Source organism: Coloeus monedula (assembly GCF_965178545.1).
Source record: "Coloeus monedula genome assembly, chromosome: 5".
Taxonomy (NCBI): Eukaryota; Metazoa; Chordata; class Aves; order Passeriformes; family Corvidae; genus Coloeus; species Coloeus monedula.
Window position 1 is genome coordinate 51248639 of NC_138785.1, and position 27374 is coordinate 51276012.

The 27374-nt window shown below is 40.4% G+C and overlaps 1 protein-coding gene across 1 annotated transcript in view; it reads right to left on the minus strand.

Annotated features, from left to right (window-relative positions):
- LIMCH1 (LIM and calponin homology domains 1) overlaps positions 1–27374 on the minus strand; it is a 176732-nt gene that overhangs the window by 75238 nt on the left and 74120 nt on the right. The window contains exon 3 of the mRNA XM_082281829.1: positions 23451–23520. Within this exon, the coding sequence (XP_082137955.1) occupies positions 23451–23520 (70 nt within the window). The remainder of the gene's footprint in view (positions 1–23450; positions 23521–27374) is intronic.

Genomic DNA, 27374 nt, shown 5'->3' on the forward strand with positions numbered 1-27374 from the left:
GGGAACAAATAACCACACATGCCAACAAGATGAAATGAGTGAGCCCTGAAAGAAGTTTCTGCTTTTGCTAACAATCTCATAATTTTTACTTCCCAATGGTCCTAAAAATGGCAATTTGTTTGAAAGGACTGAAGAAAAATCCAACAAAGAAAATTCTTTCAAGTGATATATTTACTCAAGGACACCTGTCTAGGCTGCCTAACCCCAAGCCAAAAATGTATCTCATACTACTGCAAAACTACACTTCTCCTAGTTTGCTCTAGGACAGATGAAATTCGCATTTGTAAGTTCCACTGAGTCACTGGAGAAAAGCAGTCCTAAGCCATTAAAGGGAGAAAGGAGTCTTAAAGTTAAGACCCAGCTCCCAGCAAAGCTTTCTCTCAGGATTACTACACCGTGTATTGACCAGGTCCTGATTTCTTCAGTTCTCAGAAAATGTTGCTTTTATCTTTTGAGAGGATTTATTGTTCAGCATCTGTTAGCTGCACCTACACATTTTTTTTGTAGTCACTTAAAATGTTGCTCTTATCATTGCTGAAGAAACTAAAAAAAGCAGAAAAACCAGGTTTACAAGTAGCAACATATAAAAACCAACCTTACTTTAAATAGGTGACTGAAAAGACACATTTAATGTGCCTGCCCAGCTCCTTACAACTTGGCAGAGTTAAATAGGTCATGCAAATGGGTCACACTGCAGTGGCAAGGATCTAGGGGTGGCCAGCTGTCGTGCCTCAGCTAACACAGTAGTATCTTTTACAGTGGTCTCAGAAGACACAACCAGAACTTGGTCCCTCTGGCAGATCCTACGAGGCACTATCACACAATTTTGTCAGTACATTAAACGGAGATGATACTGCCTTTCTCTCAGCCATTACTTTCTGCAGCTGCAGTGTTGGAGTAGACAGAGAATTGGTCACTTGGTCAGCATATCATTTCCTACAGCCCCAGAGGACCTGCAACTGTCTCATGCTGGCTCCACTTGGTTTTATTCCACACCACTGTACAATCAAAGATCTTCTTCCAGCTTTTGTCCTCCATACACACAGAGGAAGAAGAAGCTGATAGGCTACAGCCTGAATTTATTTTGCAAATTTTCTCGATTATTTTAATATATAAAATTTTATGTCCATAAATATCTACATTTATATAGATCTATAAATTATAAATCTGAAACCTATAGATATCACAGATAGCTACACAATTTTATCTATGCTTGACCTATAAAATGACAGAAAGTCTAAACAGGCTGCATACAGAAGACAAACACTTCAGTGTGGTAACAGACACAGGACACAAACATAGGATACACTAATAGGTTAAATCCCAACCCTTTTCTGCTTGCCCCAGCAGAGTCCTGACAGTTACTGTTACATCAGCACTATAAACAATGTCATTTACTTGTAAGTATAGAAAACCAAAAATTATTAATGTAAATGTTTCACTATACTAAATTTCAGAAACAAAAAATTAACCAATACACAAAACTAAAACTCCCAGGCAAAGCTAGCCATGAAACAGTAAGAAGGGTCATGGGCAGCTAAGGGTGCAGAGCACTGACTCCCTGAGAACTTAGTCAGAACGATGCATGGGAAGGAAGGGAAAAACACTCCTGCTCTCACAGTTGCATTTCAACACCATCACCTTTTCATCCTTTCTGGTGTGTAATCTGACAGACTCACCTCTACAAAATCACTTTGCCAGGACAATCATCTGAAGATAATGCAGAGAGAGTAGGCAGCGGAGGGGTGGGTGGTGAAGGTGAAGGTGGAGGAAGGGAATGAGGAAGGGGGGAAAAGATAACACACTGCTCACTTGTAACTTTTTTTTTTTTAAACAGCCTGTTATAAATATGAAAAAATGTTCACCATATAGTATTAAGTCATTTTCCTCATGCACAAAGTGGAGCACAAAACCCTGAACCCTGTAAAAAAAACCCCAGAAATTGGCAGTTGAGCAGGACAGACACCCTGGAAAGCCACCGCAAATTCACACAGTAGCACTGCCAACACACGACATAGTTCAAGCTAGCGAGAATTAAATATTCACAGCAGGCAAATTCTCTCCATAGGATCTGCTGATCAGATGCAATGGCAAACAGCTTGAATTTGGCCCACTTCCATTCCTTTCATCTGCCACAATACATACAAAACAGTCTCACTGTATTCGCACTGCAAATCAGTCCTACAGCTTATCACTGTGGAGCCATCATTTGTCAGATGTGCTACAGCATGGCCCGGACGAGATACTCAGATAAACTTGGGGAAACTAAAAGCAAGCCAAGCTGTATGTCTGCACAGAACACTGAATAAAATGCCAAATACATGCCACTTCGGCAAGCTGGAGATATTATTAGCTGCCAGTAGCACTGCTGTTTTGCAGGACAGCTGCAAACAAACAGGTGGCCCTTTTCATTTCTGGAATGCTGATATTTTCCCTGCTCCAGAATAAATTAGAACATCTCTAAAATAAAAAATTAAAAACAAAAAAGAAAATTTCCAAACTGCTTTTCTGAGCCATTTCCAATAGACTCTAAAAAGCCTTTTGTTTTCTCTCAACATTTCTTCCTAATTCCCTTATTTTTCCATTTTATGTAAGTAATTAGTGGTCATAATTTACCTCTGTAAAAGCAGTGGGTCTTGCCTGATTCACAGGTTCATAGAAATACTGAAATATTCAGTTCAAGTTCACCAGGAAAAAACTTCTATAAGAAAGTCTGGGAACTCTTTATATATATATATATATATATGTGTGTGTGTGTGTGTGTGTGTGTACATACATATATATACATATATATATGTGTGTGTGTGTGTACATACATATATATACATATATATATATGTACATACATATATATACATATATATATGTACATACATATATATACGTATATACATACATGCATACATACGAGTATGTATATATGTGTTACTATTTCTCCAATATACTTTTGTGTGTAGGTTTAACTATATACATATGTTTAACAACATATATGTGTTTGTGTGTGTTTTACCATTCATCCAATATGATTTACTGTATATATACAACAAAACTACGCAAAAGGTTGTTTTCCGTGGCAGACTCCAAATCAGTAGATTTGGAAGGAAATGGATCATAGTTAGGACACATTCACTTAGAAGCTGAGGATGGTTAACCTCCAGGAGAGGAAGGCTGACAGCACACCAGAACTGAAGGCACCCCCCAGAACAGCAAGGGGAGACCGGGCTGCTTTACACCCCAAAAGGATTCCGGCACACAACAGCCTCATCCACGAAAATTAAACGCTAGTGGGAAAAAAAAAAACCCAGAAAGAGACGGTCCCTGGGAACAGGGAGGGGAAGCAGGACTTACCAGCCCGTCAGCCCGACCGATGCTCGCCTCCGCAGGGCCGCGACCCCGCGGCGGGGCGGCAGCGGGGCCGGCGGGAGCCGCAGCCGCCGGACTCCACCCACTGCGCTGCCCCGCAGCCGGCCGGGCTCCGGCGGGGCACGGCACTCGAGGAGAGGGAGCACCGGCGCGGACCGTGCGAGCCGCCAAGGCAAGAGGTACTTGCCACCGCGATGACCAGACTGAACCAGGAGGAATAGGGCACACCGGGCGGGCACGGCACTGCCCGGCTCCACAGGTAGAGCCTTCCAGCGTGCCCCTGAGAAGCTGGTGAAGGCTGCCTTTGCCAAGAAAGCCCAGCTTTTTTCTGCTTCGTTTTGGGCAGTCAAGAAGGAAAAGATGTATCTCCTCCAATAACAGCCATGCTTTCTTGTCAAAAAGGCAAAAAAACACCTTTAAAGTGGTGTGGAGAAATAAGCCAGTTGGTACCGTTCAACTACACAAAACACACCAGAAACCCCAAACGTGGCTCTAAGTGACCTTCAGGTAATATCTAAGTCTGGTGAAGATAAAATCATAGAATCATAAAATCATCACGGTTGGAAGAGACCTTTAAGATCATCCAGTCCAACCATCCACCCAGCACTGCCCCTCTAACCCCTAAACCACATCACCCAGTGCCAGATCCAAGTGCCTCTTGAACACCTCCAGGGATGTGACTCCACCACATCCATGGGCAACCTATTCCAATGCCTCATCATCCTACAGTGATTTTTTTTTTTCTGATCTCCAATCTGAATCTCCCCTGTCTCATGTTAAAGTTATTTCCTTTAGTCCTCTCACTGTAGGCACAGCAGAAGAGACCAGCCCCCACCTCACTACAACCTCTTTTCAGGTACTTGTAGAGAGCAACGAGGTCCACCCTCAGCCTCCTCCTCTCCAGGCTAAACACCCTTTGGGTGTCTCAGTACCTGACCCCAAAGACAACTTGGCTGGTAGTGCCCAGGTGCTTAGATCCTGCTGCTCCCAACCAGGCTCACTAGGGCAAAAACCTGCAAGTGCCTAGAACAAGAAGATAGTGCACAACTTTGATGCTACTATTGATTGTACAAAAACTTTGATTGTATAAAAACTTATCTTTTTTCAATAATGTGAATGGAAGCTGGGCAAAATAGAAAACGTGAGCAAGAGCAGACTTCAACTCAACAGGCAAAAGCAAGCCACTGGAGGGTGGGAGGGGTGCACACAGCAAGAGCACAAGGCTAACCCCATGACTTCACTAGTTAAGTAGATCTTGATATTACTCCTTGCTACATCAGGTCATTATCCCTGAAGGCACAAATAAAGCATTTAAACAAATGGGGGCCCAGTCAACATCCATGTCTTTGGGGGAGAGAGCAGATGATGATCAGATGATGCAAGCTCCCTCAGATTTGCCAAACCCAAGATACACCCTAAGATGGCTCTGCTTACAGCACTCAAAACAGAACATAGGCAGACAGGGAAAAAACCCAAAACATTTCCAGGCTATTCACTGGCTCTGGTGCTGATGAAATCACAGCCAGCTGTCAACCAGATGTTAGTCACCAGGTCTTGAGGAGGGGGTGCCTATCTGATGCCATATTCTATGGTAACAGCCATCTATGGCCAAGGAAGGATAACATTTCCTTTCCACCCCTTCTCTGCAGCTCACTCTCTCAGCTTTGTAGTACCAGATGATAGCACTTGGTTTGTGAGGGATTTGGTCTCAGTTTTATGACTTCTCCTTTCACCTTTTTTTTTTTTTTTTTTTTTTTTTTTTTTTTGTGAATAAAGCTCACAATGAGCAGGATTAAAAACCAGCTCTCTCATACAGTGAATTGTATCCAAGCACTCCTAGAAGCCACTGGGAATTCACCTTGCAAATCCAGAGCCACATGGGTAAAAACACAAAGCCAGAAAAAAAGTAAGGCATGGCTCTTGTGATGGAAAGGAAAGTTATTTATCTCACTCTGCCTTCTTGGTGGGGCTATGAAGTGGATCAATACAAGAGTTATGCCAGAGTGGGTTGGGGGAAGAGCTACAAAAGAGACAAGAATGAAAGAAATATCACAATATGATGCTCTGAGGACAACCTCAGCTCCTATCTGTGGCAGCTACTTCTTATCCATCCTGCTGGCAATAGTTTTGCTGTCTGTCTGAAGGAGAGGAAGAAAGGTCCTGAAGACAAATTTGACCTTTATTTGCACTCACATTATGAGTGCAGGAGTATGACTAACCTAAACACAGATTTCAAGGGTTTCAACCCTGAAACCACAGCTAGTGCCACAATGGTTCCCTCTGGACATCTTCTGGGGAAACTGGACACTTTCCTTTCTCAGCACATCCCTGCAGCTGCTGTCCCCACAAATGAGCTCTACAGCAAAATATAAAAATGGGCAAGAAATTCACAACTAAGGACAACATGCTGTCTCCTAAGTTTGGTTTATTTGTGTGTTATTATCCAGACCCAATGAATGTTAAGGAAAGTACAGGGTCTGACTATGGCTTCAGAAGAACTCAAAAGACAGCCATCCCAAACAAACTGCTTAAAGAAAACAAAAATACAAAAATTTTAAATCTAGAGTTGTTAAGTCATAAGAACCACTACATCAGATATTGTGAAAACAAAATTTAAGTGAAGGAGACCACCAAAGAAACTAACCTGAGCATTAAATAGGGGAAAGTAATTTTTTTTTGCTAGACATAGTGTTAAAAGCTTATTACTCTGCATAAAAATTAAAAAAAAAACCCAAACAAACATAGATAAATAAAGTTGAGTTACCTCATGAGCAATATACCCAAAAGGCACAGCCCTAGGGTGGTTCAAAGGAACACCATGAATAGCTTAATCTCCAACACAAGTCCTTCATGAGTTATTTATAGTCATCAATTAAACCAAGCAGTACTGAATAAACCTGTGTCTTTCCAGACTGGTGTCAGGGCAATTGTGTGTTAAGTCATGGCACAACAGATACCTTTTAAAAACTATTTATGTGTTCCTGCTAAGAGGGGTACTTTGGTGGTAAAGATGATTACGTATGCAAAGCAAATTCATGTGCTAAGATTTATCCCATGTTTTCCTTAATTATACTAGCAGGTCTACAGAAGATAATACCTTTTTTTCACATAACCTGCCTTATTTTCTCCGCCTGAAGAGTCCAAGCTTCATGGGATCCCTTTGAGCACATTTGATATCCCAGGGCACTGACACCCAATGCCTGCTTTCTATATTTTGACTTGACTGTAGAGAAAATAACCTCGTTTTCCAGGAAGAGCAGTGTTGACTATTCAAGGGACCCAGCTCCAGGAAACCATCAGATTCAACTTGCAAAATAACCTTTGGGATGGAGTAGGTCTTGCAGAGAAGAAAATGAGGAAAAACTGCGCATCACAAGGCTGTCCACCTGAAAAGGTGTGTCTGAGTGTATTATTAATTAATTAATTGTCCAGCATTGTCTATTATAAGCCAGTACAGGTAACACAAAGCATAATCAGTGCATCGGCATACAGCTTCAGAGATTACTATCTGAAAAAATGCTTCTCAACCTGTGATCACTACTGACTGCTTTTATTTGTGTCTGTCACTACATCCAAAGCAGAGGACAAGGACAGAAAAACAAAGGAAACAGAAATGAGCAATAGTGAGAATTATACATAATGCTTTTCTGATACACAAGAACCTGAAACAAAACTGTGTTGGAGGTATAGCCTCAATTCTTACCTTCCCCATGTAATTTATCAGCTGTCTTCCCATTCAGGCACAGAAGCAGATTTCATCACAGTTGTATAATCCCCCAAAATACAAGATTTTAATGAAAATATGTGCATGATGAACATAATCTGAGGTTTTGTGACCTCCAGCTGTATTGAACCAGCTGAGCATTCAGTGCCAGAGAACAGCTGAAATTTTCTGAAGTTTATTTTTAAGGTTTGAAACTGTAAAGGTACAAAAGAAATTGGTACCTAAAATTAAAATCAGCATGACATCAAACTTCTAAAACTGAATGTATGACCACCACCTGGCAGCCTCATAACACTTTTTCTAATTGCAGTAACTACTCACTTCTAGCATGACTTCACTTTCTTGCCCCTTTTCTTTTATATGGTATTTTCCCTTTTGCTTTGTATATTAAGTAAAGCTGTCTTCCATTTAAAGCCAGAAAATTCTAACACTTGTCAATAGTCAGACTTCTCTCAGTAGACAGCAATCCACTACAGGGATCAGGACACTGTGCATCCCGAGCTGTTGGAGGGCCTCTTCACCCCTCTGTCCAAGTACAACTGCTTTAGGTGGGCTTCAAAAGATGCAAGAAAGCTGCTTGTGGGGGCTGGGGGCCTGGCAGTAGCTGTTAAAATCAGACCAAATCTCTATCCCCCAAGGCAAACAGCAAAATAGTGGAACCGCCAAGGAGGACTCATTCCTGCTCAGTTCGTGACCTCTGCAAAAAAAAAAGCAACAAATTCCAGTTCTCCTTTCAAACTAAACATCTACTCTTTATTGCCAAGGAATATGTTTTAATAATCTGTGCTGTTCAAGGTTTGATAAACATCAGAAATCTTTTTGCTGCTGTTACATGATACCTGACATACATTTTCCCCCCACTCACAACTTTGCATTTTCATGCCAACATTACAAAAAACATACTGGACTTCTTTAACGTACAGGTTGGGGTCTCCTTGAAAACACTTCTAAAAGAAGTTGCTCAAGTCCAAAAACCACCTTTTTTTTTTTAATTGGCTACTTCTACTGAATGAAGTTCCAGCACATTCCCCATGAAAAACCTACCTTATTGTTTTTACTTTCACTAAAAATAAATTGAAAGCTTTCATATTTAGGTGTCTAGAACTACTCTGGTGAGGAAAAGGAAGGGGAAGAAAATGAATAATTTTCAACTTTCTGCAAGTGAATTTTAGAGACAATCAAATTATCTGTGCAAAAAATTGCTAAGTAAATCAGTGCCCATTTGTAACTTTGACCACATAAAGTATAACAGCTTGAATTATGGAATACCCCAATACTATACCCATGTATCTGTTGTTTCTTTCCCAGATTTGAAAACATACATTAGGTGTCTAGATGGCATGGCCATAATTGTCAGTGATCTTGAATATCTCCAGCTTTGGTGGGGTTTTTTATGGCATATATTCATGGCAAGATGAGCTACCCAATAGTCGGGCAGAGATTTCTTTTCCATTCCTTTTCAACCATCAGTCTCTAGATATAATACAAGAAACAGCATGACTATTCCTGAAGCTATTGTAGCTGCAAACCTAGATTGACTACGCAGAATAGCTTACTTAAATTACTTAAATTTCTACTCTTCATCAAGTCTATTCTGGTCATGCAAGCATGCCTTTGAAGAGCCATTTAGACATCAGGATTCGTGGATTACATCTTGATACTAGTGTAATTTGCAGTTGTGAAGACTAAGCTTTCAGAAGGAATAAAGCATAGGACAATAATACACTATATTTAAGAAGCAGAATTTCCTTAAATTAATTGAATAAAATCAATGATTAAAGCAAGGGAGAAAGAACAGAACACTTCTTTAATATGGTGCATTCCTGTTGCAAAGCTTTTTCCCAGCTCTTTTGCAATGTCTTGGGTCTGATTCCTCTGGACAGCAGAACAGAGGACAAGAAAGGATCTCTCCTCCTACAGGACTGATATCCCTGTTGTCCAGTTTTCTTCAACACATTAGAGGTGTACTACCACAACACCCTTTCTCCTCTCAGAATACACAAAGCAACAAGGGGAGGAAGATGAGTTCATCACATGGATCACACCAGGTCTTTAGAAACAGGAGCTAAGCAGTGAAGATGGCAGAAATAGCTTGTCTTATTTGTTGGTGAAGGGAACAGAAAAGGAAAAAAAATCAGCTATCACTAATAATTATTCTTAAAACTTCAATTAATACCCTACCTTCTGTCCTTGCCAGACTTAAGAAAAACTTTTGTTTGTTAGAGGAAAAGAGCCAACCATGCTTATAGTTCAGCTTACCTAGGCATAACCAGTGGCTCCTGCTCACAACAGTCACAAATAAGGCCAGCAGAGATGTTCACGTACCATCAAATAACAAGCTTCCAACTCCTCACCTGATACTTCTGAAAACTGTTTCAATTTAAAGCCACATAAAAAAACTTAGTAAAAAACTTAGCTAACGAGACTGTAGAAAAGAAAAATGCTAAATTTAAATATGATTCTTTCCTTTCCTCAGCAAAAAGGAAGGGCTCAGAGTTGATCAGAGAGAGGTATATCTAGATAGCAGAACCAGTGGAGTCCGGCAAGATTATTAGGCCAGGCTCCAGCACCAACAAGAAGCTCCCAGCAAATTAGCTGATTTAAAGCACTGCAGAGTCCCAGTCCCCAGCCAGCTCACATCTCCAAACCACTCCCATAGGCGCAGATTTCTGGAGAATGCAAAAGTTACACATGGCTACCCCAAATCAGCTCAAGGCCGGCAGGACTTACTGGCTTTGGCAAGCACCTCTACACTGCCCTTCCTAGCAACTGGGGAATACATTCATCAGACACAGGACTGCCTTGCTTGAGTGCACTGACCCAGCTGACGCTCAGCACTGTGCTGAAGCCAATCAACCCTTAAATCTGGAGACACTAAGAGCTACTTGGGGTTTATAAGGTCAACAGATGTAGCCCCATCCAAATACAGGGGCTACAGAGCTATGCAACCACTGTAGGTGATGCAGGAACACTGCCCAAACTGCAGCACAGGAGCCCACCCACCCAGGAGGCACCAGACCCTGGTCACAGATGCCCTGCATGCCCTTTGTGTACATGCCAGACCAGCCCAGAGCTGCACAGGGGCTTCAGCATGCCTGTGACTGCAGACACCGTGCTGTGCTGGACTGCTAAGCTGATCTCATGCCTTTGGGCCATTTGCCCCCAAATGGGAAAGGCACTGGCATAAAGCTGCTCTTCTGCAAGAGCTGATGCGGCTGTCCTGAGCAAGGGTGAGAGATGTCAAACCCAAGTAGGCTGTTCAGTCAGTTGCCCACACCCACACCACAGAGGTTATCCAGGGTTCTGCATTCTCTGGCATATCCTAAACTCCACCTTCCATTATCCTGAATAGAGTAGTTGACTGTTTTTCCTCTTATTTACTTCCCATCCTCAGTCTGGCTTTTTTTTTTTCTCTAACTTGCAAAGTTATACGAGACAAGAATATTTTTATGCTGCTTTAAAAAGAGAATAAACTATATTGGAAGCTGTGATGGAGAATACTGACCACAATCTTTGAAGTTCTTGGTGTGTAATTTGCTTACATAATAGTTTGTATTAAGGTTTAAGTGCTGGATTTCTGGTATTGCTCATCAAATTTCAGCCAAATGAAAAAGAATAAGCAAGCTGAACTACTCTTGGGAAGATGAACTATCTGCAAGAATTTTTGATGCAAGTGTGAGATCACCAAGAACTCTTAGTTCTTAAGAAAATATGTAAAGGTCTGGAATTCAAGGAGTTTCAGTTCTCCAGGATCATATTTTAGAAAGTAAATTTTAATCAGGATTGGGTGGCTCAAGAGATTGGGTAATAGTATTTAAAAAGCAAGAGATAAATCTCTGATCAACCAGAGGGTAAGGACTAAAGAGCATTTAAGGTCTCAAACACCCCTGGGAACTAGCCAACTTAGTCTAATACTGTGGGTGCTGACTCTCAGCAGATTTTGGATTTTCTCACGCACAGTCCTCATGCTCATGAGTAGCCTCCTCTAAATTTCATTAGAACTATTCCATCATCCTCCCCAATACTCTGTGTTAGTTGTGCCTTTGAAATGCCAATGGCAGATAGATACCGAGTTTGCTGATAACACGTGCTGACAAATACCTTGTTTCTCTCTGTCCCTTTTAACTGCATCTATTGTTTCTTAATTACAAACTCCTGAAGGCAGAGACTTGAGGTGCCATATAGCATAACACGGAAGAGGGGATTCATATCAGCAAGTTGATACTTGGCAGGAAAACGGATTTTGGTCAGTGCTGACTGTATCATTCAATGATCTGAGATGCACAAAAATGGAGCCCAGGCATGTCTGAAGATACAGCTCCTAAACTCCCTTCAAACTAATCATAATATTGGATTGAATTCTGCCCTTTGGGTTGTTTCAGATAGCATGAAGAATAAGGAAAAACTGGTGCAATATTGCTGAAGATAAAGCATCACCCATTCTAAAACAATTCTGCTAATACCTTGCTTACTCAAATTGTTGCAGGACTGCAGCAGTTATTCAAGAGGATGTAATTATCTTGCTTCTTCCTTGTCTAAAATTCTAGCCCACTGACATATCAGATTCCATCCAGTCACTACTCAGCAGTGTAAAAATAAAATACAGGCATGTACACTAAGGGGGAAGATCACTCTAGCCTGACTTCTCAAAAAATACACAGCAAAACAAAACCCAGCTTCCTGAGACAATCTTTATGTCATGTTACTTTTTTATGTAAGTCTGTCACTAAATACTGACTATAGTTACAAATTTTATGTGTTCTTTTGGCCCACAACGTTTACTTATGTACTTATTTCTCTTTACTTCTTTAGAGGCTTTTGGAAGAGCTCTGACAGCACTCCATGGGAACCATTCTGTTTTATTTATCAGTTTGCAACTAGTTTTGCCAATGACTGATGCGATTCCTGCATTTGTTCATAATTTGTTTCCTGAAATATCAGAAAATACATTGTTTCCAATATATAGTATCAAGCCTGTAGTAGTAATAATTTTAATTTTAAAAATTAATTTTTAAAAATCTGCTTGTATTTTTTTTTAAGAGAAACAAGCAGTACAGTAGAACAGTGTATAGGTGTTTGGTCCATGTGGCACTCTCAGAACATTTCGAGTTTTCCTTTTCATGCAGTTGCTATAGTTTGAGAAGCAACTATTATCTGACCTCCTTAGGGGTAACAGGAGAAACTTAATGAAAGAAAACATCCAGGAATTGTACAAAAATAAAGGGTTTTTTTCTGCTTCTGCATATGTCAAGTGAAAGTTGCATGAAATATTTTTCTAGATCAAAAGCTGGGAGATTTTATTAGCTGGTGCTACTCACCTGTGCAGACAGTCTTCTGGCACAATTTTCACAACTTGTTTACAGTATCACCTCAGTTATCTAGAACTTCGTGTTATCCCCACAAGGGTCAAATTCCTGACATGTATTAATTACAGTGAAAATTGCCCTGGATTACTTGAAACCTCAAATAACTGAAGCTATCCACTATCCTCCCTTTTAAATAACAGAGGACATACTGTATAGTGGTGCTAATACTTTGTGGCTGATCCCTGTAACTCCAGAAATTAATACATAAACGTCACACTTCTTATCTAGCAGGTCTGCCAGCTTTGGTCTGAAAACCAGGCTTGAGAGGCAGAGAGCACTTATAGCATGGTCCTAGTCACTGCTGTGGGCTGAGGGACAGGAGGAGATAGGAAGGACAGGAAGGTTAAAACCAAAAAAACACTGACCAGCCTTCCTGATCCATGCACTGCTAGCCAAGGAAACAGACCTGCTTCACAGTTCAGCTCTCTTAGTTGCCAAAATGACCTTGGATCCCTCCTGTAGTTAGCCAAAGACTGGGTGCTGCCTGCACGGTAAGCCTATGTCCCACTGACACCTGAGCTTTTACAGTTGTGGCTATTGTGCTGCATCTTCTTGTGCCCATCACCAGCAAGTCAGGCCTGCAGCTTCCCCCTGAAGGCACTCACCAAGCAGTTTCACAGGAACCTCTATAACTGCATTATATCAGGGCTTGACTGCAAAGAGGACAGTGCAAGGACCTACTGACAACTCAAGTAATTTAGCCAACAGCAGGCATTACCTAATGCTGTTGCTAGGCAGGAGTGGTAAAGTTAGGATTGGTTTTGGAAAAACCAGCAAGCCTCTTTCCAACCAAACTAGAAATGGTATTAAAGGACAACAGCAACGAGGCAGCTTTCATTAAGAAAAGGTATGAGAAATATCCAGGAACACGTGGTAACACCCATAGGATTTGTTGGCTGTGCAACCAAGCTACACAGCACCCAACCAACCCAACAGTTATAAAAGGCAAGCAGCAAGAGCATCAGCAGCCCAGCCTATCAGTTTAAGGCCTGAAATTTGTTGCTCCACAACAGGTGCAAGGGTGAGAGTCACAATCTGGCACACAGTCCAACATGCCTCCCAACACACCAATACAACTTTGCAACATATTAATCAAGTAATATCTCTCTGCAGTAAAAGGAGACCAAATGATACCAACATTATGACTAAAATGAAAAGAAAGGGGAAGGGGGGAAAGCATCATGTTTACCATTGGCCTTATGGGGTAACACAAGTTTGGTTCTAAATTGTGCATGAGAACCACTACAATTCAAAGCACAAAAGCCGAGGTAATGGAATAGCATAACAGAATGGACTGAAAAAAGCTGAGCTGAACTCAGTACACACTTGGATGCATACACACATTTAGCAAGTTCAATGCTCTCCCCTTATTGAAAAGGCTGAAAAGAAAACTCCCTTTCACAAATCGTGCAGTAATAAATCAGTGTGCACTATTGCCCCAAAGAAAAATAGACATTCGCCATCTAAGTAATGGTGCTTCCCACATGAAGATGAGGAGGCAGACACAAACAAATACATGGCAATAGTGAGGACTTTAACAGAAGGACACCGCTCCGAAGAGCTGAGGATTGCCTCTGTATTGCAATATTAATTTTCTAGACCATTAGTTATATTGCTTGTCCACAAATGAATGTGCAATTCTCCTACTAAGCTGTGGAGCAGATTTTCACATGATAGCACAAGGTTTTTCAGCCTTCAAAACGTTAATAGTTAATGGTTTTGATGTCCCTCAGTCAGATAGCTCAGCCTATCACTGTATTTTCCACAAGGAATTAACTAAGCTGTTTCCTCTGCAGCATTAATTTTAACAGGTTTACAATAGTATCATTAGACCTCTGGACATTTAAGAGGAAATGCATTACAATTGGAAAGTACCATGCCAAACAGGAAGCAAGTGGCTTTAATCCAGGAGCACTGAGGAATGCAGAGACAAGGAGAATTCAGTGTCAGGTATTTCAGCCTCTATGAACTCTTGACCACAGCACCAGACTACAGAATTTTACTGTGCTTTTAAACTAAAGAAATCACTGTACACAGATCTTTAATGCACCAGTTTTCCATTAGTTTGCCTTTTTGCTTGTTTGCTTTAAGTCAGGGAAACAACTGCAATGTGATCTTTGGAGCGAGACATGTTCCATCATCTGCATTCAGCACGTAGGCTCCTGCTAGCAACATGCACATCATCTAAAATAAATCCATTTAAGAGTGCCCGGAAAGGTTTTCAGCATAGAAACAGTGCGAACAGTTGCTAGCAGACATTAACTGCAACAGACTTCACCGAGTTGATTTGCAGCCAGGGAGGGGATTAGAGACAGCATTCTTCTGCCACCATCTTCAGCCCAAGGGCCGGGGTCACAACAGATTGTTGCTTGCTCTCTTTTCACAAGAGAAGGTCAAGGAAGCTTGAGCTTCCCTGGACCATTTTGAGGTGGCCAATCTGTTGGTCTGACCACACTGTGAAAACTCTTCCTGCTTGCCACCCAAGGACTTCTCGTGTTAAGAGCTTTTGGGAAGCTCCCTTTTCACACTTCCAGTGCTGCGGTTACCTGGTTATCAACATTGATCTAGCTGTTCCCTGCAGCAGAGGCTACATGTCACTGAAAAAGACAGTTGGGGATCAGAGATGGTATTTATAGTGCAGACCTACAGACTCCAACCTGTGAGAGGCTTTCCAGAATTAGGGAGTGAGAATACTACCAAGTATAATTTTAAACACAGAGAACCTTTAAACCAAGGCTTTAAGGTTGAGACTTTCCCGGGTTCCTGTGTCCCTTGCTTTTCGCCAATACCTTAAGGAGTGCATCTAAGTTTAAACTCTGTAGCTGCAGTTTCAGAACTATTTTAAACTGATGGAATGACGCCTCTTTTTGGTGAGCCTCCTCCTTCCCTCCTGCCTGCATTTCTGTTCATGCTGTAAGATGAAGGGAACTTTTTAGCCAGATCAGTTGCCCACTCCAGCTAGTATGAGGGCCAGTGCTGTCATTTGTGGGAAAGCCAAATTCAGAGTAGCTGAAAGCAACCATAACATCAGGTTTGCTAAGGACAAAAGCTGATACTTAGCTTCAAGATACGGATAGTTGTAGCTCTGCATATTTTATTTGTGTTGGCCTAAACGCTTGCAGTATACCAGCTCAGTGCTTCTTTTTATATCCTCATTGCAACTAATCAATTTTGCAACAGAAGATACACAAAAATTGCAGATGCCTGGATACAACTGCAACAGTGCCACATCCCACGGGACACAGGCGACACATTCACAGACTCAGGGCATCCAACTCCTTCACTGAAAACTCCTGAAGATGGTACACGTCTCCAGAGCACGTGGTATTTGCCCAACTATTAAGAGAAGTCACAAGCTTCAACAGTGGGATTTGTTTCGAAGAGTATAAATCATTGCTCAGGAGGCTCTTTGTTTCTAGCACAGCAGCTGAAGGAAGACACTGATCCTTCATTAAGTGCAAATTTAAGCTATGTGGCAAATGACATTTTGTTTCTTAAACTATTATTTTTTTATACTTACAGATACCTAGAGATTATTCTTCAAAAGTTTGCAATTTCTGAAATACTCAACTCAGTGTCATTAAACCAATGTAATGCAAGTTACGGCTGATCTTGCAGAAGGACTCTAGCATCTGAAAGCAAATCTAACAATTATTCCAGTGGGCAACCTACATTTTTCATGGGTACAAAATGAGCTCCTCCTGGAAGCCAGCTGCCCTCCCCAACCCAAGGAAAGACTCTGTCATTTATAGTAAAGGTTAATGCCATGATAAGGGCAAGTTTACACTTCAGCTGCCTAGCATTATTGCTTCAGCAGTAGCAATGCTTTTCTTTTTGCTGTTTTCAAATGTTATCCCTGGAACCCTTCAGTTTATTAAACTTTGTATGCAAAAAAATAAAAAGCAAACAATCATTACAATATTTTATAAATAACATCTTTGTGAAGTCACTTGACAGCCCTGAACAGGTAGACTCTTTGTTTTTAATCAAACACTTTTTTCTAAAGTATGCTAAGGCTGGGCAAGAAAAATGGGTCTCCATACAGCAAAAAAACATTCAGAAACAGATATCCTCTGCATTGACCATCCTCTATTGGTTTTAACACAGAAAAGGTTCCCCTTGCCTCCAAATTTGCATATTAACATTCTAAATTATTCAATATGAATAAAGCTAATTATAAACCTACTGATTAAATTCACAGTTGTTGGGAGGCCAGTCTAAAATGAGACTGTGAATGACACAGGAATGCTTGTGATATTTTTGTAACTGTTATTTATTATTTGTATTAAAATACTGTTTAGGAGTCCTGGCCATGGAGCAGGACTCATGGGGTGAGGTGTTAGACAAAAACAGACTAGCAGATGATCCTTGCCACAAAGAGCTTACATGTATTATTAGCATTTGGCCAAACCGAGTCCTGACATTCTCAGCAGCACAGGTCAGCAGGCTCAGGGCACAGCTTAAGCTGACTGTGAAAATGCTGCACACCTTTGAATCCTAACCAGTCTAGTTTGGGAAGAGGTCTCAACAACATGACAAAGTTTGCATACGTGCACAGGAGCCATAGATCACAGCTATCCTTCACATGTGCCCTGCAAACATTTACCCATCTTGGCTGGGGCTGTTCTGACCCAACAAGGAAATTGTTCAGGGCACGCTGGGCACTAAATGAGAGACTTCAGCTTATAACAAGGGACAAACTCCTGGACACTGGCAGAAAAGGACAGTATCCTTAGCATGACAAGGAGTGGTCCCAGCCAACAAACAGTTTAGCTTATTGAGTGCGCTGTAAGCACTCCAGCCAAGGAAGCATCCAGAAGAAGGGACTTTAGGGCCAGCAGTGAGGTTGGTCTGCCAAAGTTCTGGCTGGGGCCAATGGTGCAGGAAGCACACAAAAATCACTGAGGGATCAAACGGGCAGTTTGGAAACAAACATGGTTCTTCCCTTCAGGTTTCACCTCCAGCCATCATAAACACAACAATGCAGCTGGTAGCTGAGGAAAGAAGTGATTGCTCATGGATGTTAGGGACAACTTATGAGCCATACAGATGGTGAACATGAAGACTAATAGGAGTTGGCTGAACTCACATCTCTGAGAGTGTGTATTACAGCTAAATGAAGCTTAGACCATCACAAGCAAATAAATAAGGTGGGGTCATTTACATCCCTTTGTTTTGTTGGTTCGTTTTTCTATAGTTCATGCCTTTTATTAATTTCCTATTATTTCAGCCCCTCTTGCATGCATACATCAGATTATAGTACAACTTGGAAGCCAACACAGGCTAAACCCAAGTGCAGCCGTGGAATATGTCTCCAGCACATTTGCTGTCAGATCAATGATTAGTTTCCAGCATCAAATGTTTGACAGTTTTGGAACCAAACCTAACACACCAGAGTAAGCACACCCATTTCAATCATTGAAATACTAAATGAGATGCCAGCATTGTATTTTGCATTTGTATTACTAGTTTAAATGGCAGGAAAGCAGTGCTTTCTGGACAGCATTTCTATGGTTAATTAGAAGCAACAAAAACCTTCAATTCAGTTTAAAAAAGAAAAACAGCTGAATTTCCATATAAAGTTTTAGGTTTTATTTGTTTGCATCTCATTTTGCCCCCAATACCGCTTTGTCTGTGCTTCCTGCCAAATTTGAACTGATGACTGTTTTCCTCTTCTGCAATGAATTAACTACAGCTTCACTTCAGATTGTTCCACACAGACTGTTTACAAACAATGTGGTTAAGAAACACCTGTGAGTTTGCTTTTATATTCTTTGTGCAACTTAGAAATGTTTATTAATACAACATACCACTAAATTCATTAAACAGGAATTTTATAAGGTAACTCTGTCCAGCTCGGGTGACACCCAAACAAATAGGCAGGAAAACCTAAATGAAAAATCAATTTGAAGGCAGTCTAGAAAGCTAGGGGAGTAAAAAACCCAAACAACACAAAGCACACAAGGTTACAATAATAACCATTAATTTTTTTTTTAAGGATACTCTTGCTTTAGTGAAGAGATTCCTTATATATTACAGTATGTGATGAGCCAAAGCACACAGTGCTGCTCTGAACCACTGGCCAGAACCTAAATATTGCACTAGTCAAACATTCAGATTTCAGAACTGAAAGCAGGCACAAGAGATGTAGAGAAACCAATTACTATTTAGCAAGGAAGATCCACAGAAAACATGGCAGAATGTTTGCACTGTATTTTGCTATGCTGTTGACACTTTGTTTTCCGTCAACATTCACAAAAATGCTTTTCGAATGTGAGTGCCAAGAACTTACTGTTTTTAGACAGGCAGGAAATTTTGCTTCTGTTTACTTCACATGTACCACAACTTACCCAGCAAGACTTTTTTATGAATACAATTGTGCTGGGAAACGAGTATGTTCAGCAGAGAAGAGTAGTGCAAAACAAGGAAACAGAAATTATAATATATTATGAATCTACATATTACAATAGCAGCAGGCTCTTTCCAGAAAGTACTAGAATTAAAGGGAGAGTGACAAATTTAAAAGAAAAAACAAGAAGATAAACTTTTAAGAAAAAAAATAGCAACAAGGAGGTATGAATGAAAAGAGTGATAAAAATAATGCGCATCTGTTAAATTTCTGTGTATTTCTCTATCTTTGCTAATTATTTTTAACTGTGTGAAACACACTATACTTTATTTGAGTCTTGTAATTTTATTTTGAGGTTCATACCTTCATGAAGAAACGAGATCTCATTTGATTAATTTAGTTAGTAGCACAAACCCCTGAAAGCTAACATAATGATGACTTTTCCTTGAAATAACATATAAGATAGAAAAACCCCAAATCTACAATTTGTGCAATATTACAGCATAAGAACAAACTACCAGCACCAGTTGGAACAGACAGTAGCTGTTCTTAATAAGGGTAATAGCAAGTTCTCAGAGAATCCTTTGCCAAAAGAAACTTCCTGGGAAAATAATGAGAGTAAAAACCCCAGCCTTGCTTTCTTACCAAGCTTTCTCAAGCAGCCCATTACGGTTCTGTTCATCTTGGTACAATAACCATGCAACCAGGTGACTTCTGCAGAGCTATTCTTTCCAGTGCTATATCATACATATGTCACAAAGTTAAGGACCATAAACAAACTTAAAACTGGATGCCACAGTAAACAGATTTTTATTCAGTAGTGCTGAAACATGAGCCAAGATCCAAGCTAAAGTTCATCTCTCCATCTTTGTCTTGACTACTTCCTAGTATTATATGTGAGAATCGTTCACACAGCCTCTGAAGTAAGTGTCTCAGCTCCTGTGGGGATTGTTCTAGGAACTGAAGTAATGCTATAAACTCCCCTAAACCCTGTCAAACAAAAGATAAGGCAGAAACCTTTCCTTTTCTCCCAGAGTGACATTATTCAGGGACAGGAAGCAAAAGCTGGAATTTTTTTAAGGGAAAAAGAAAGTCAATATACAGTGGTTAGCATTATAGAGCAAAGCTTATCTGTGGTGATGCTGGTAATTTTTTATAGAATAGATACTAAGGTATTGCAAATAGTAGAAACCTCAAAAATTAGTTGTATTCACTATGAATGTCATACAAAATGAAAGAAACCAACAGTAACTCACTGAAAAAATTGCTGGTTTTGTAAAAATCACTTAATAATATTCATTGTACTTTAATACATCTTTGTAAGTCTTCTGCAGCTCCAGATGGTTTTTTAATTAATAACTCAGGCAAAATACTTCTCCAGCCTTCTACAATTAAATACACAAAATGATGATGCTGGAAAGCTGACAGTCTTAAAAAAAAGATGCTCAGTATCAATTTCTCACATGAGAAAATTTCTTCTAGCAACAAGGATTTTAATAAAGCCTGTTACTCCTACCTAGGCCTAACATGTTCTTTGAATGTTTTGTGAATTTGCTTTTTGGTGGGAGCATTAGCTTTCAGGATTAATGAATACTGAACAAGAATGAGAAAACATTTCATCAAATTTAATACTCTAAGCATGAATACCAAACCAGTGGTCCTACATTTTCTTTCATTAAAGCAATGTATCATTTCTGCTGTGATAACAGAAGCAGTCGGCACTTCTGGAGATCAAAGCAAATTACAAACAAGCCTGCCAAGCTGAACATATGTAATTCTATATGTAATGCTGCATACAATCCACATCCTGACTTAGACTTGCAACTAGACAAAGATCATCTTTGTGTATTTATATGGCCTGTGCTTAGTATGGTGGTGTTCAGATCCTTGAGTTCTTACTTTAACACCACAGCACTATAACCAATAAATTTTATTTAAATGTTTGGTGTTCTGGTATACAAGAACTGCAAATAAACTCTTCCCTCAAACTATATGAGCAAGTCATTGGTGAGAATTTCAGAGTAACTGCAGAGTCATCTAGTTTTAAATGCCAGGAAAAGTTTGAAGAATTCAGTCTGTCAACAGACAAGTTATACATAATACTTCACAGAAATGTTGTGAGAAGGCACTCAAACATGAAATATAGGCAAAATTTTTACACCTGATGATACTCCCAAGTGAATACCTCAGCATGTGGCTGATATGGGCTTCAAGTTCACTGTTATTTTCCTTCAATAAAGGACACTTCTTAGTTCTTACCATAATAAAGAAGAAAAACAGACTATCATCTGGAGAATTAGACTCAAGTCGACATTTTGTAGAGCTACATAGTATATGACTGTGTCTCTGGAGGTTAAAGATGAAACAAATGGTACTTTGAATACTCTCCAATTACTCATAAGTTTTAGCTCCTACTGTGTAAAAAAGAAAACATACCTATTGTCTCTCCTAGTGAAATAAATGCTTATTCTATCAGCTACAGGAAAGAAATTAATTCTGTTACAATAATTAGGTTACCCTTTTTAGGCAGAAGCAGTATCTAGGAGTTAAAAGCACATATCTCATGCAAGGCAGAAAAGGTACTGAAGCTTTCACAGTATTTCTACTTGTACTTGAGGAAATCACACTCACTGGGGTGAAGTAATTGGAAAGAAGTAACTATTTAGTATGTCAAGCCAACCAAAACTAAGATAATAAAGAAAAAATGGCAATTAATAAAGGAATGTCTCTCACATATGGTCAACTACCTAGGAGGTATAACTACTTCTGGACCATAGTGTCAATATTTTAATTTTTTTTTTCAGACACATAGGCATGGTACAACTGAAAAGGAAAGGATACACCCTCTGCTCAAACATACCCCTGATGGCTGTACTTTTAAATAATACACCATAAATAAACATAACAGACTAGATAGAATACTTGATCATTTAAATTCACATGCAATCCTTAAAACAGCCACTTACACACCACTGTAACTAAAAATGGCAACAAAAGTCAGCAGGTATGGAACCAAACATCTTGGAAAGCAAGGAGAAATTTTGATAGATTGTTTTGTTTGGAGCAATTTATTCACAGAAGAGTAAATTAAAACATCCATTAGTAATGTTCAAGAACTCAGAAACAGTGAACTTTTAAAATAGCCTAATTATTTATTAGGAAAAGATTTAAAGAAGTAGTTACTAAAGTTAATCAGAGGACACAGGTACAAGTAATAAAAAGACTTTACAACACAAAAAAGATCTGCTGTATCATTAGTAGCCTGAAAACTGCTTTTCACAATGCTTTGAAGATACACATCTTGCAAGAGAGATTTATCTCAAGGAATGAGAAAAATACACACACATAATGACTTTTTTCTATGTCCTTCCCATTACAACTACCTTACCATTGGGATTTTACATATGAATAAGGAAAGAAACCAATGTAATTCAATATCATCTTCTTAAAACAGTCATAACAAAAATTGAGTCTTTCCTGAAAGCAAGCCAAGGAAAAGAAAACTGCACTACTGGTGCTTTTTGCAGTTGTTTGTATCAAATATTCCTTTCAAGAAGGAGTGCAAAGGAATAAAACTAGATGGGTTTTAGAGGCAAAAGAAAGGCACACAAGGAAAGTTCAAAGAAAGGGTTGTGGGGATCAAAAATTCGATTCTAAACCCAGGCAGTATTCATGAAGAAATATCCTTGTCAATCTACAGGTCAAAAGACCCAGCCTCAAAGGCTATGTAACAGCATTACAGAACCAATTTAACAGCAAATGTAACATGGTTTCTAACACACTGAAACATCTTAATGCTGTTTATACAAAGGAATGTTAACTTCAGCTATCAACATAATAAGTAATATGTTCTGAATCTTGCATAACTAAGCTAAAATGTGACCAGTGCCAGAACACAAAGGAGTCATGTATATATGGTGAGTCTAAATCAAGGATGGCCACCTTCCACATGATCAAGGACCTTTTTATTCCAAATTACAACTGCAGGTAAAATCAATACAGCCATATTTGTATGTGGCTAATCCTGTTAGAGCCAACATCTACTCACACCCCCACCTTCTGCCCCAACAGCAAGCACAGGACTGTGCCACCACTTGAGGTGACCCCCTGAGCACCCAGGGCTCTTGACAGCCCATGAGCTGTCAACACATCCTCTGCGGTCTTCCTTGCTTACAACAGAGTATGGCCAACTTTTGCTCTGCCCTTAAAGTCAACATGAAACAGTTCCCTAGACAGTCCCACAATGAATGTTATCTGCAGACTGTGGTATTTTGGGGAAAGGGAAATGGAGACAAAATATACAAGTACAGTTTTCTTCCTTTCCAAAAACTGTTTTCTTGTGGTGATGGCTTCTAATGCATGCATTCCATTTTTTCTAAAGCTAGTGCCACAACTGGAAGGTGATATATAACCAAGAAGATCATCTTCCTCTAAAAATACACCCTGCCACTTGAATACTGCCTACTTCTGGAAAAAAAAGACTGAAAGGTCTTAAGGTGACTACACAGAGCATTCAGATTTCAGAGGCACTGTCTGAGTTCACTAGGCCAGAAGAGTTCAAATTACAAAAATAATTGCTCAATCACATAGTCAATGTCAAGGTGCAAAGAGCAGCACTGAAATATTTTCCTCCATTTGATATACTCACCAAACCTGCAATGGGGGTCGGTAGTCTATTGATCTTTTTTACCAATCCCGGCTTTATTGCATTCAGCAACCTGTTAGGAGAAAGGAGTATTTTATGAGTTGTAAGTCACAAAACCTGAATGATGAAACCCTTTTCCCCAGCACATAAGGATTTCAGTGTGCCTGGAAAAGAAGAATCTCCCCTTTCTCCCTTCTGAAAACACACATGGACACCCACATTTCATCACTGAAATGAAGAAAGACTAGGATGAATATCGACGGCACAGTAACTCAACAATATTTATTTTATATTCTAAATTGATCTACACATCTACCACATCAGTGACCGAGACAGATTCTGGGTGAATTTTGTCACATTAGTCTGCCTTCCCTGTGTCCAGGCAGATCATGCCTGGAAGAGCCTGAGAGCAGAAACCCAGAAGGCATCCGGTCTGGCAGTTTCTGCACTGCAGGAAAGTGAGAAAGGATGTACATTTTATGGGTGGCCTGTCTATTTTTCTTCATCTTGACTTGAAATTAAATGCCATCCTTGCATATATTGTGTAGAATGGAGGGCCCCATAAATCATAAATGAGAGAAGACAAATAAAAAGGGATTTAAAAAAACCCCCATCTCATCATGAAAAAACACCATTAAGCCAGTGATACCACAGTTGAACACTGTCCAGTGTCCAAGGATTAGCAACCCCCCAAATCCAAGTTCCTCACCACCCATGAGCATGCTATGAGATGTGCTGACATGGCTCATTGTTAGAACACACAAAAAAATGACCAAGCCTCTAAAAGTGGAGAATTTTAATTATAAAATCCTGTTGCAACAAACACTGTGTCTTCACCACCCTTCCCCCAAGAGAAAAGCATCATGCCTTTCATCCAAAGAAAAATTCAACCAGTTCCATGCATTTGGAAGAAAATCATCAGGTCGAGACATGGACTTAAAATTCAACATCTTTGAAGAGAAACAAAGATGTCTGCTTAAATTTAGAACTCTGAAAATTAGAATAGCCACTATGGAAGACAGAAACCTCATTTTGGGCTGACAGGGTCTCCATTCAAGAGCAGACTCCTCTGGCAGCTTACTATGGTGTGTACACTTACATATTTAATATTTGAGAGGGCTGGCTGAGAAGTTTACCAAACTAAAAGAATACTCCTTTCAACTAAAAGCTAACAGTCTGGGATGGTTTCTACCTCCCTGCTTCTGAGCTAGGATAACAGGTGGTGTGCCACTGCTCAAAGCTCCACCAAGAACCATAGTGGCACATTATTTGCTGCTTGATTCTTTACGACTGTGGCAGTTTGCAGGACGGAGTTCATCCCTCCTGGAGTGAACACCTGGCTTTATGAACATTGAAATGATCACTTTTCCTCACCTCCTTCCCTTTGTGTCTCCCTGAAACAATATATAGGTAGGGTCTCTGTGATCACTTGGAGAGCAGGGGAGCAGACTGGGAGATGCTATTCTCAGTTTTCTATGACCATAGTTACTAAGGCTTCTGTTCCACTTGTCCTAAACTGTATTCATGCTATTACGTTCTTGAAGTTCCCACATCTCCAACACCATCATGTATTGGGAGTAGCGACAAAACCAGTATGAATGATACTTCTGGGAGTTGGGGGTATTTTTTTAATATTCTTGAAGTTAAAAACTCTGTAACCCAAGCTCATACAGACTGCTGTACTATTCCTCCCTTCTGCTTAAGGTAGAATCTAACAGTAATGTCCTAAAAACAAATGAATTAATATACTTTTATTTACAAAAAAATCACTTTTCCCCATTAGATGAAGAGAATGCCAAGACAAGAACTGCGTATCTTCTAGAACCATTATTTTACTTCACAGATGGAAAAAAATTACTTTTTTTCCCCCCCAAAAGATACTATGGTACTTTTTAACCTCACACAGCAGCAACCTTGTAAAACTACTATTTTCCATTTAGCTGCTACGCCAGGCAAGTTAAGATTCCACACCCCCTCCCCCGCCCCCCCCCCAGGACTTCTTTCCGAATACTGGAGCTCTCTTGTGACTTCAATCCTCAGTCAGCCTATTCTGTCTCAGGAAAAAAGAGAATATATTAGCTAAAGCATCTCATTTTCTTTATTACTCAAATGTGAATACATCAGGCACCATAACCAATATTGCAGGTGCAGATTAAAAGTCACAGACAATAACAGAAGGCAAAATAAAGAGTTCTTAATGGAAACCTCAAATGCCAAAACCTATTCTAAACAAATCTTCAAAATGGCTTGTACAGACTTCCCTGTGAAATATGGGAGCAGGATAAATTGAGAGGAAGGAAAGGAGTAGGAAACAAACAACATTTTAGGTCACCGTTTGGAGGCTGAGGAGAGAGGAAATGGGATGGGGGCAAGATGGAAAACCCTAAGGAAGAAATTAAAATGATTATTAAAATGTTTGTCTCCTGTTGGAAACATTTCTAAGCAGTCTGGCACCAAACCCCCCAGGACTTGCTTGCTGCAGAACATGTCAAAGGGAGGTTTCTTCCAGAGCAGACTGTCTGCTTCTGAATTATTGCCTCATCTAGAGCAACAATCCAGATGCCAAAACACTGAGTGGTTTAAGCTTGCTCTGCTACCAACCCGGCTGAAAAGTCATGCTGTTTGTGTAGTGTCCCAATGGTCGCCTTCACTCACACAGTTACTGTCCATCCCTGCTTCTCAAAAATCCACTAACTACACCTCTTCTTACACAGGCCCGTATATACAAATTAAATTTTGTGTGCCAATTTAGACTCGCATAGAGCATGTCTTGATATGTAAAGTTTTATCAGCTCTGGTAGGTTTCTGTTGAAACATGAGGCAAACAAGACCCTTCACCATTTTGCATTGGCGACCTGGCACAAGACCCTCGGCTGTGGCCCAAGGGAAAGACTCTGCAGGTGAGAAAAAACACTAACCCACACCTTCTCCTAGCAGCCCCTGACAACTGCAGTCCCACACTTTCTTGCCCCACCAGTCCTAACCAAAGGACTTGGCTGCCCTGGGCCTCCTGTCCCCAGCCATGTTCTGGTCTAAAGAGTTCGCAGGAGAGAAAACCTGCAGCACATATCTTCCTCTGGCAGCCCCAACTGCATCTGCAGCTCCAGCCTGTGCCCCCTTCCCCAGTTCTAATCCTAATCCTTGGCTCATTCTGAGTGATCCCAACAATCCCAACAAACACCCAAAAGACAATAACCCAAACCAGGATAAAACTAAGAATTTTCAGGCTCCATCCACAAAACCTGAGTCTCTACATGCACATGTGACCTACTTTCAGACCCTTCAAGCTCTCTGTGGGGATTTCCCCTAGCATTTATGTACTTGTCCTGAGTCAGAACAATCCGCTGTACTTCTCAAAGTTCTCTTGTCACTTTCAGTCCAGCATAGAATCATGAAGGTCAGAAAAGACCTCAAAGATCACCAAGTCCAACCATTAATCCAGCACTGCCAAGTCCACCACTAAACCATGTCCCTACAAACACCTACACATCTTTTAAATATGTCCAGGGATGGCAACTCAACCACTTTCCTGGGCAGCCTGTTCCCATGCCTTACAACCCTTTCAGTGATCTCCCCCAGTGCAACCAGACACTCATCCTCCCTCTCCCCTGTGCCAGGTGCTGGCTTGGACTCTCCAGTAGCTACCTGTTAAATGAAGCACAGTAAGACACTGCATAGAAGCTAAAACCTTAGACCTGTCTTACCTTATACAAACAAAAGGGCACGGTGGAAGTGGAAAGCTCCTCTATCCCCACTCACAGGGAGAAGCTAGGTCACTTCCTTCCCCCAATAAAAAACAGCTCTCTTAGGTATGGGAAGAATCAATTGCTCTATTCGTGCTGTCCCCAAGGCTTGGCATTCCAGGAGATAAGGTATCTCCACAGCTGGACAGACAAGCTGAAATCAGTACTAGCCACTGAGTGACTA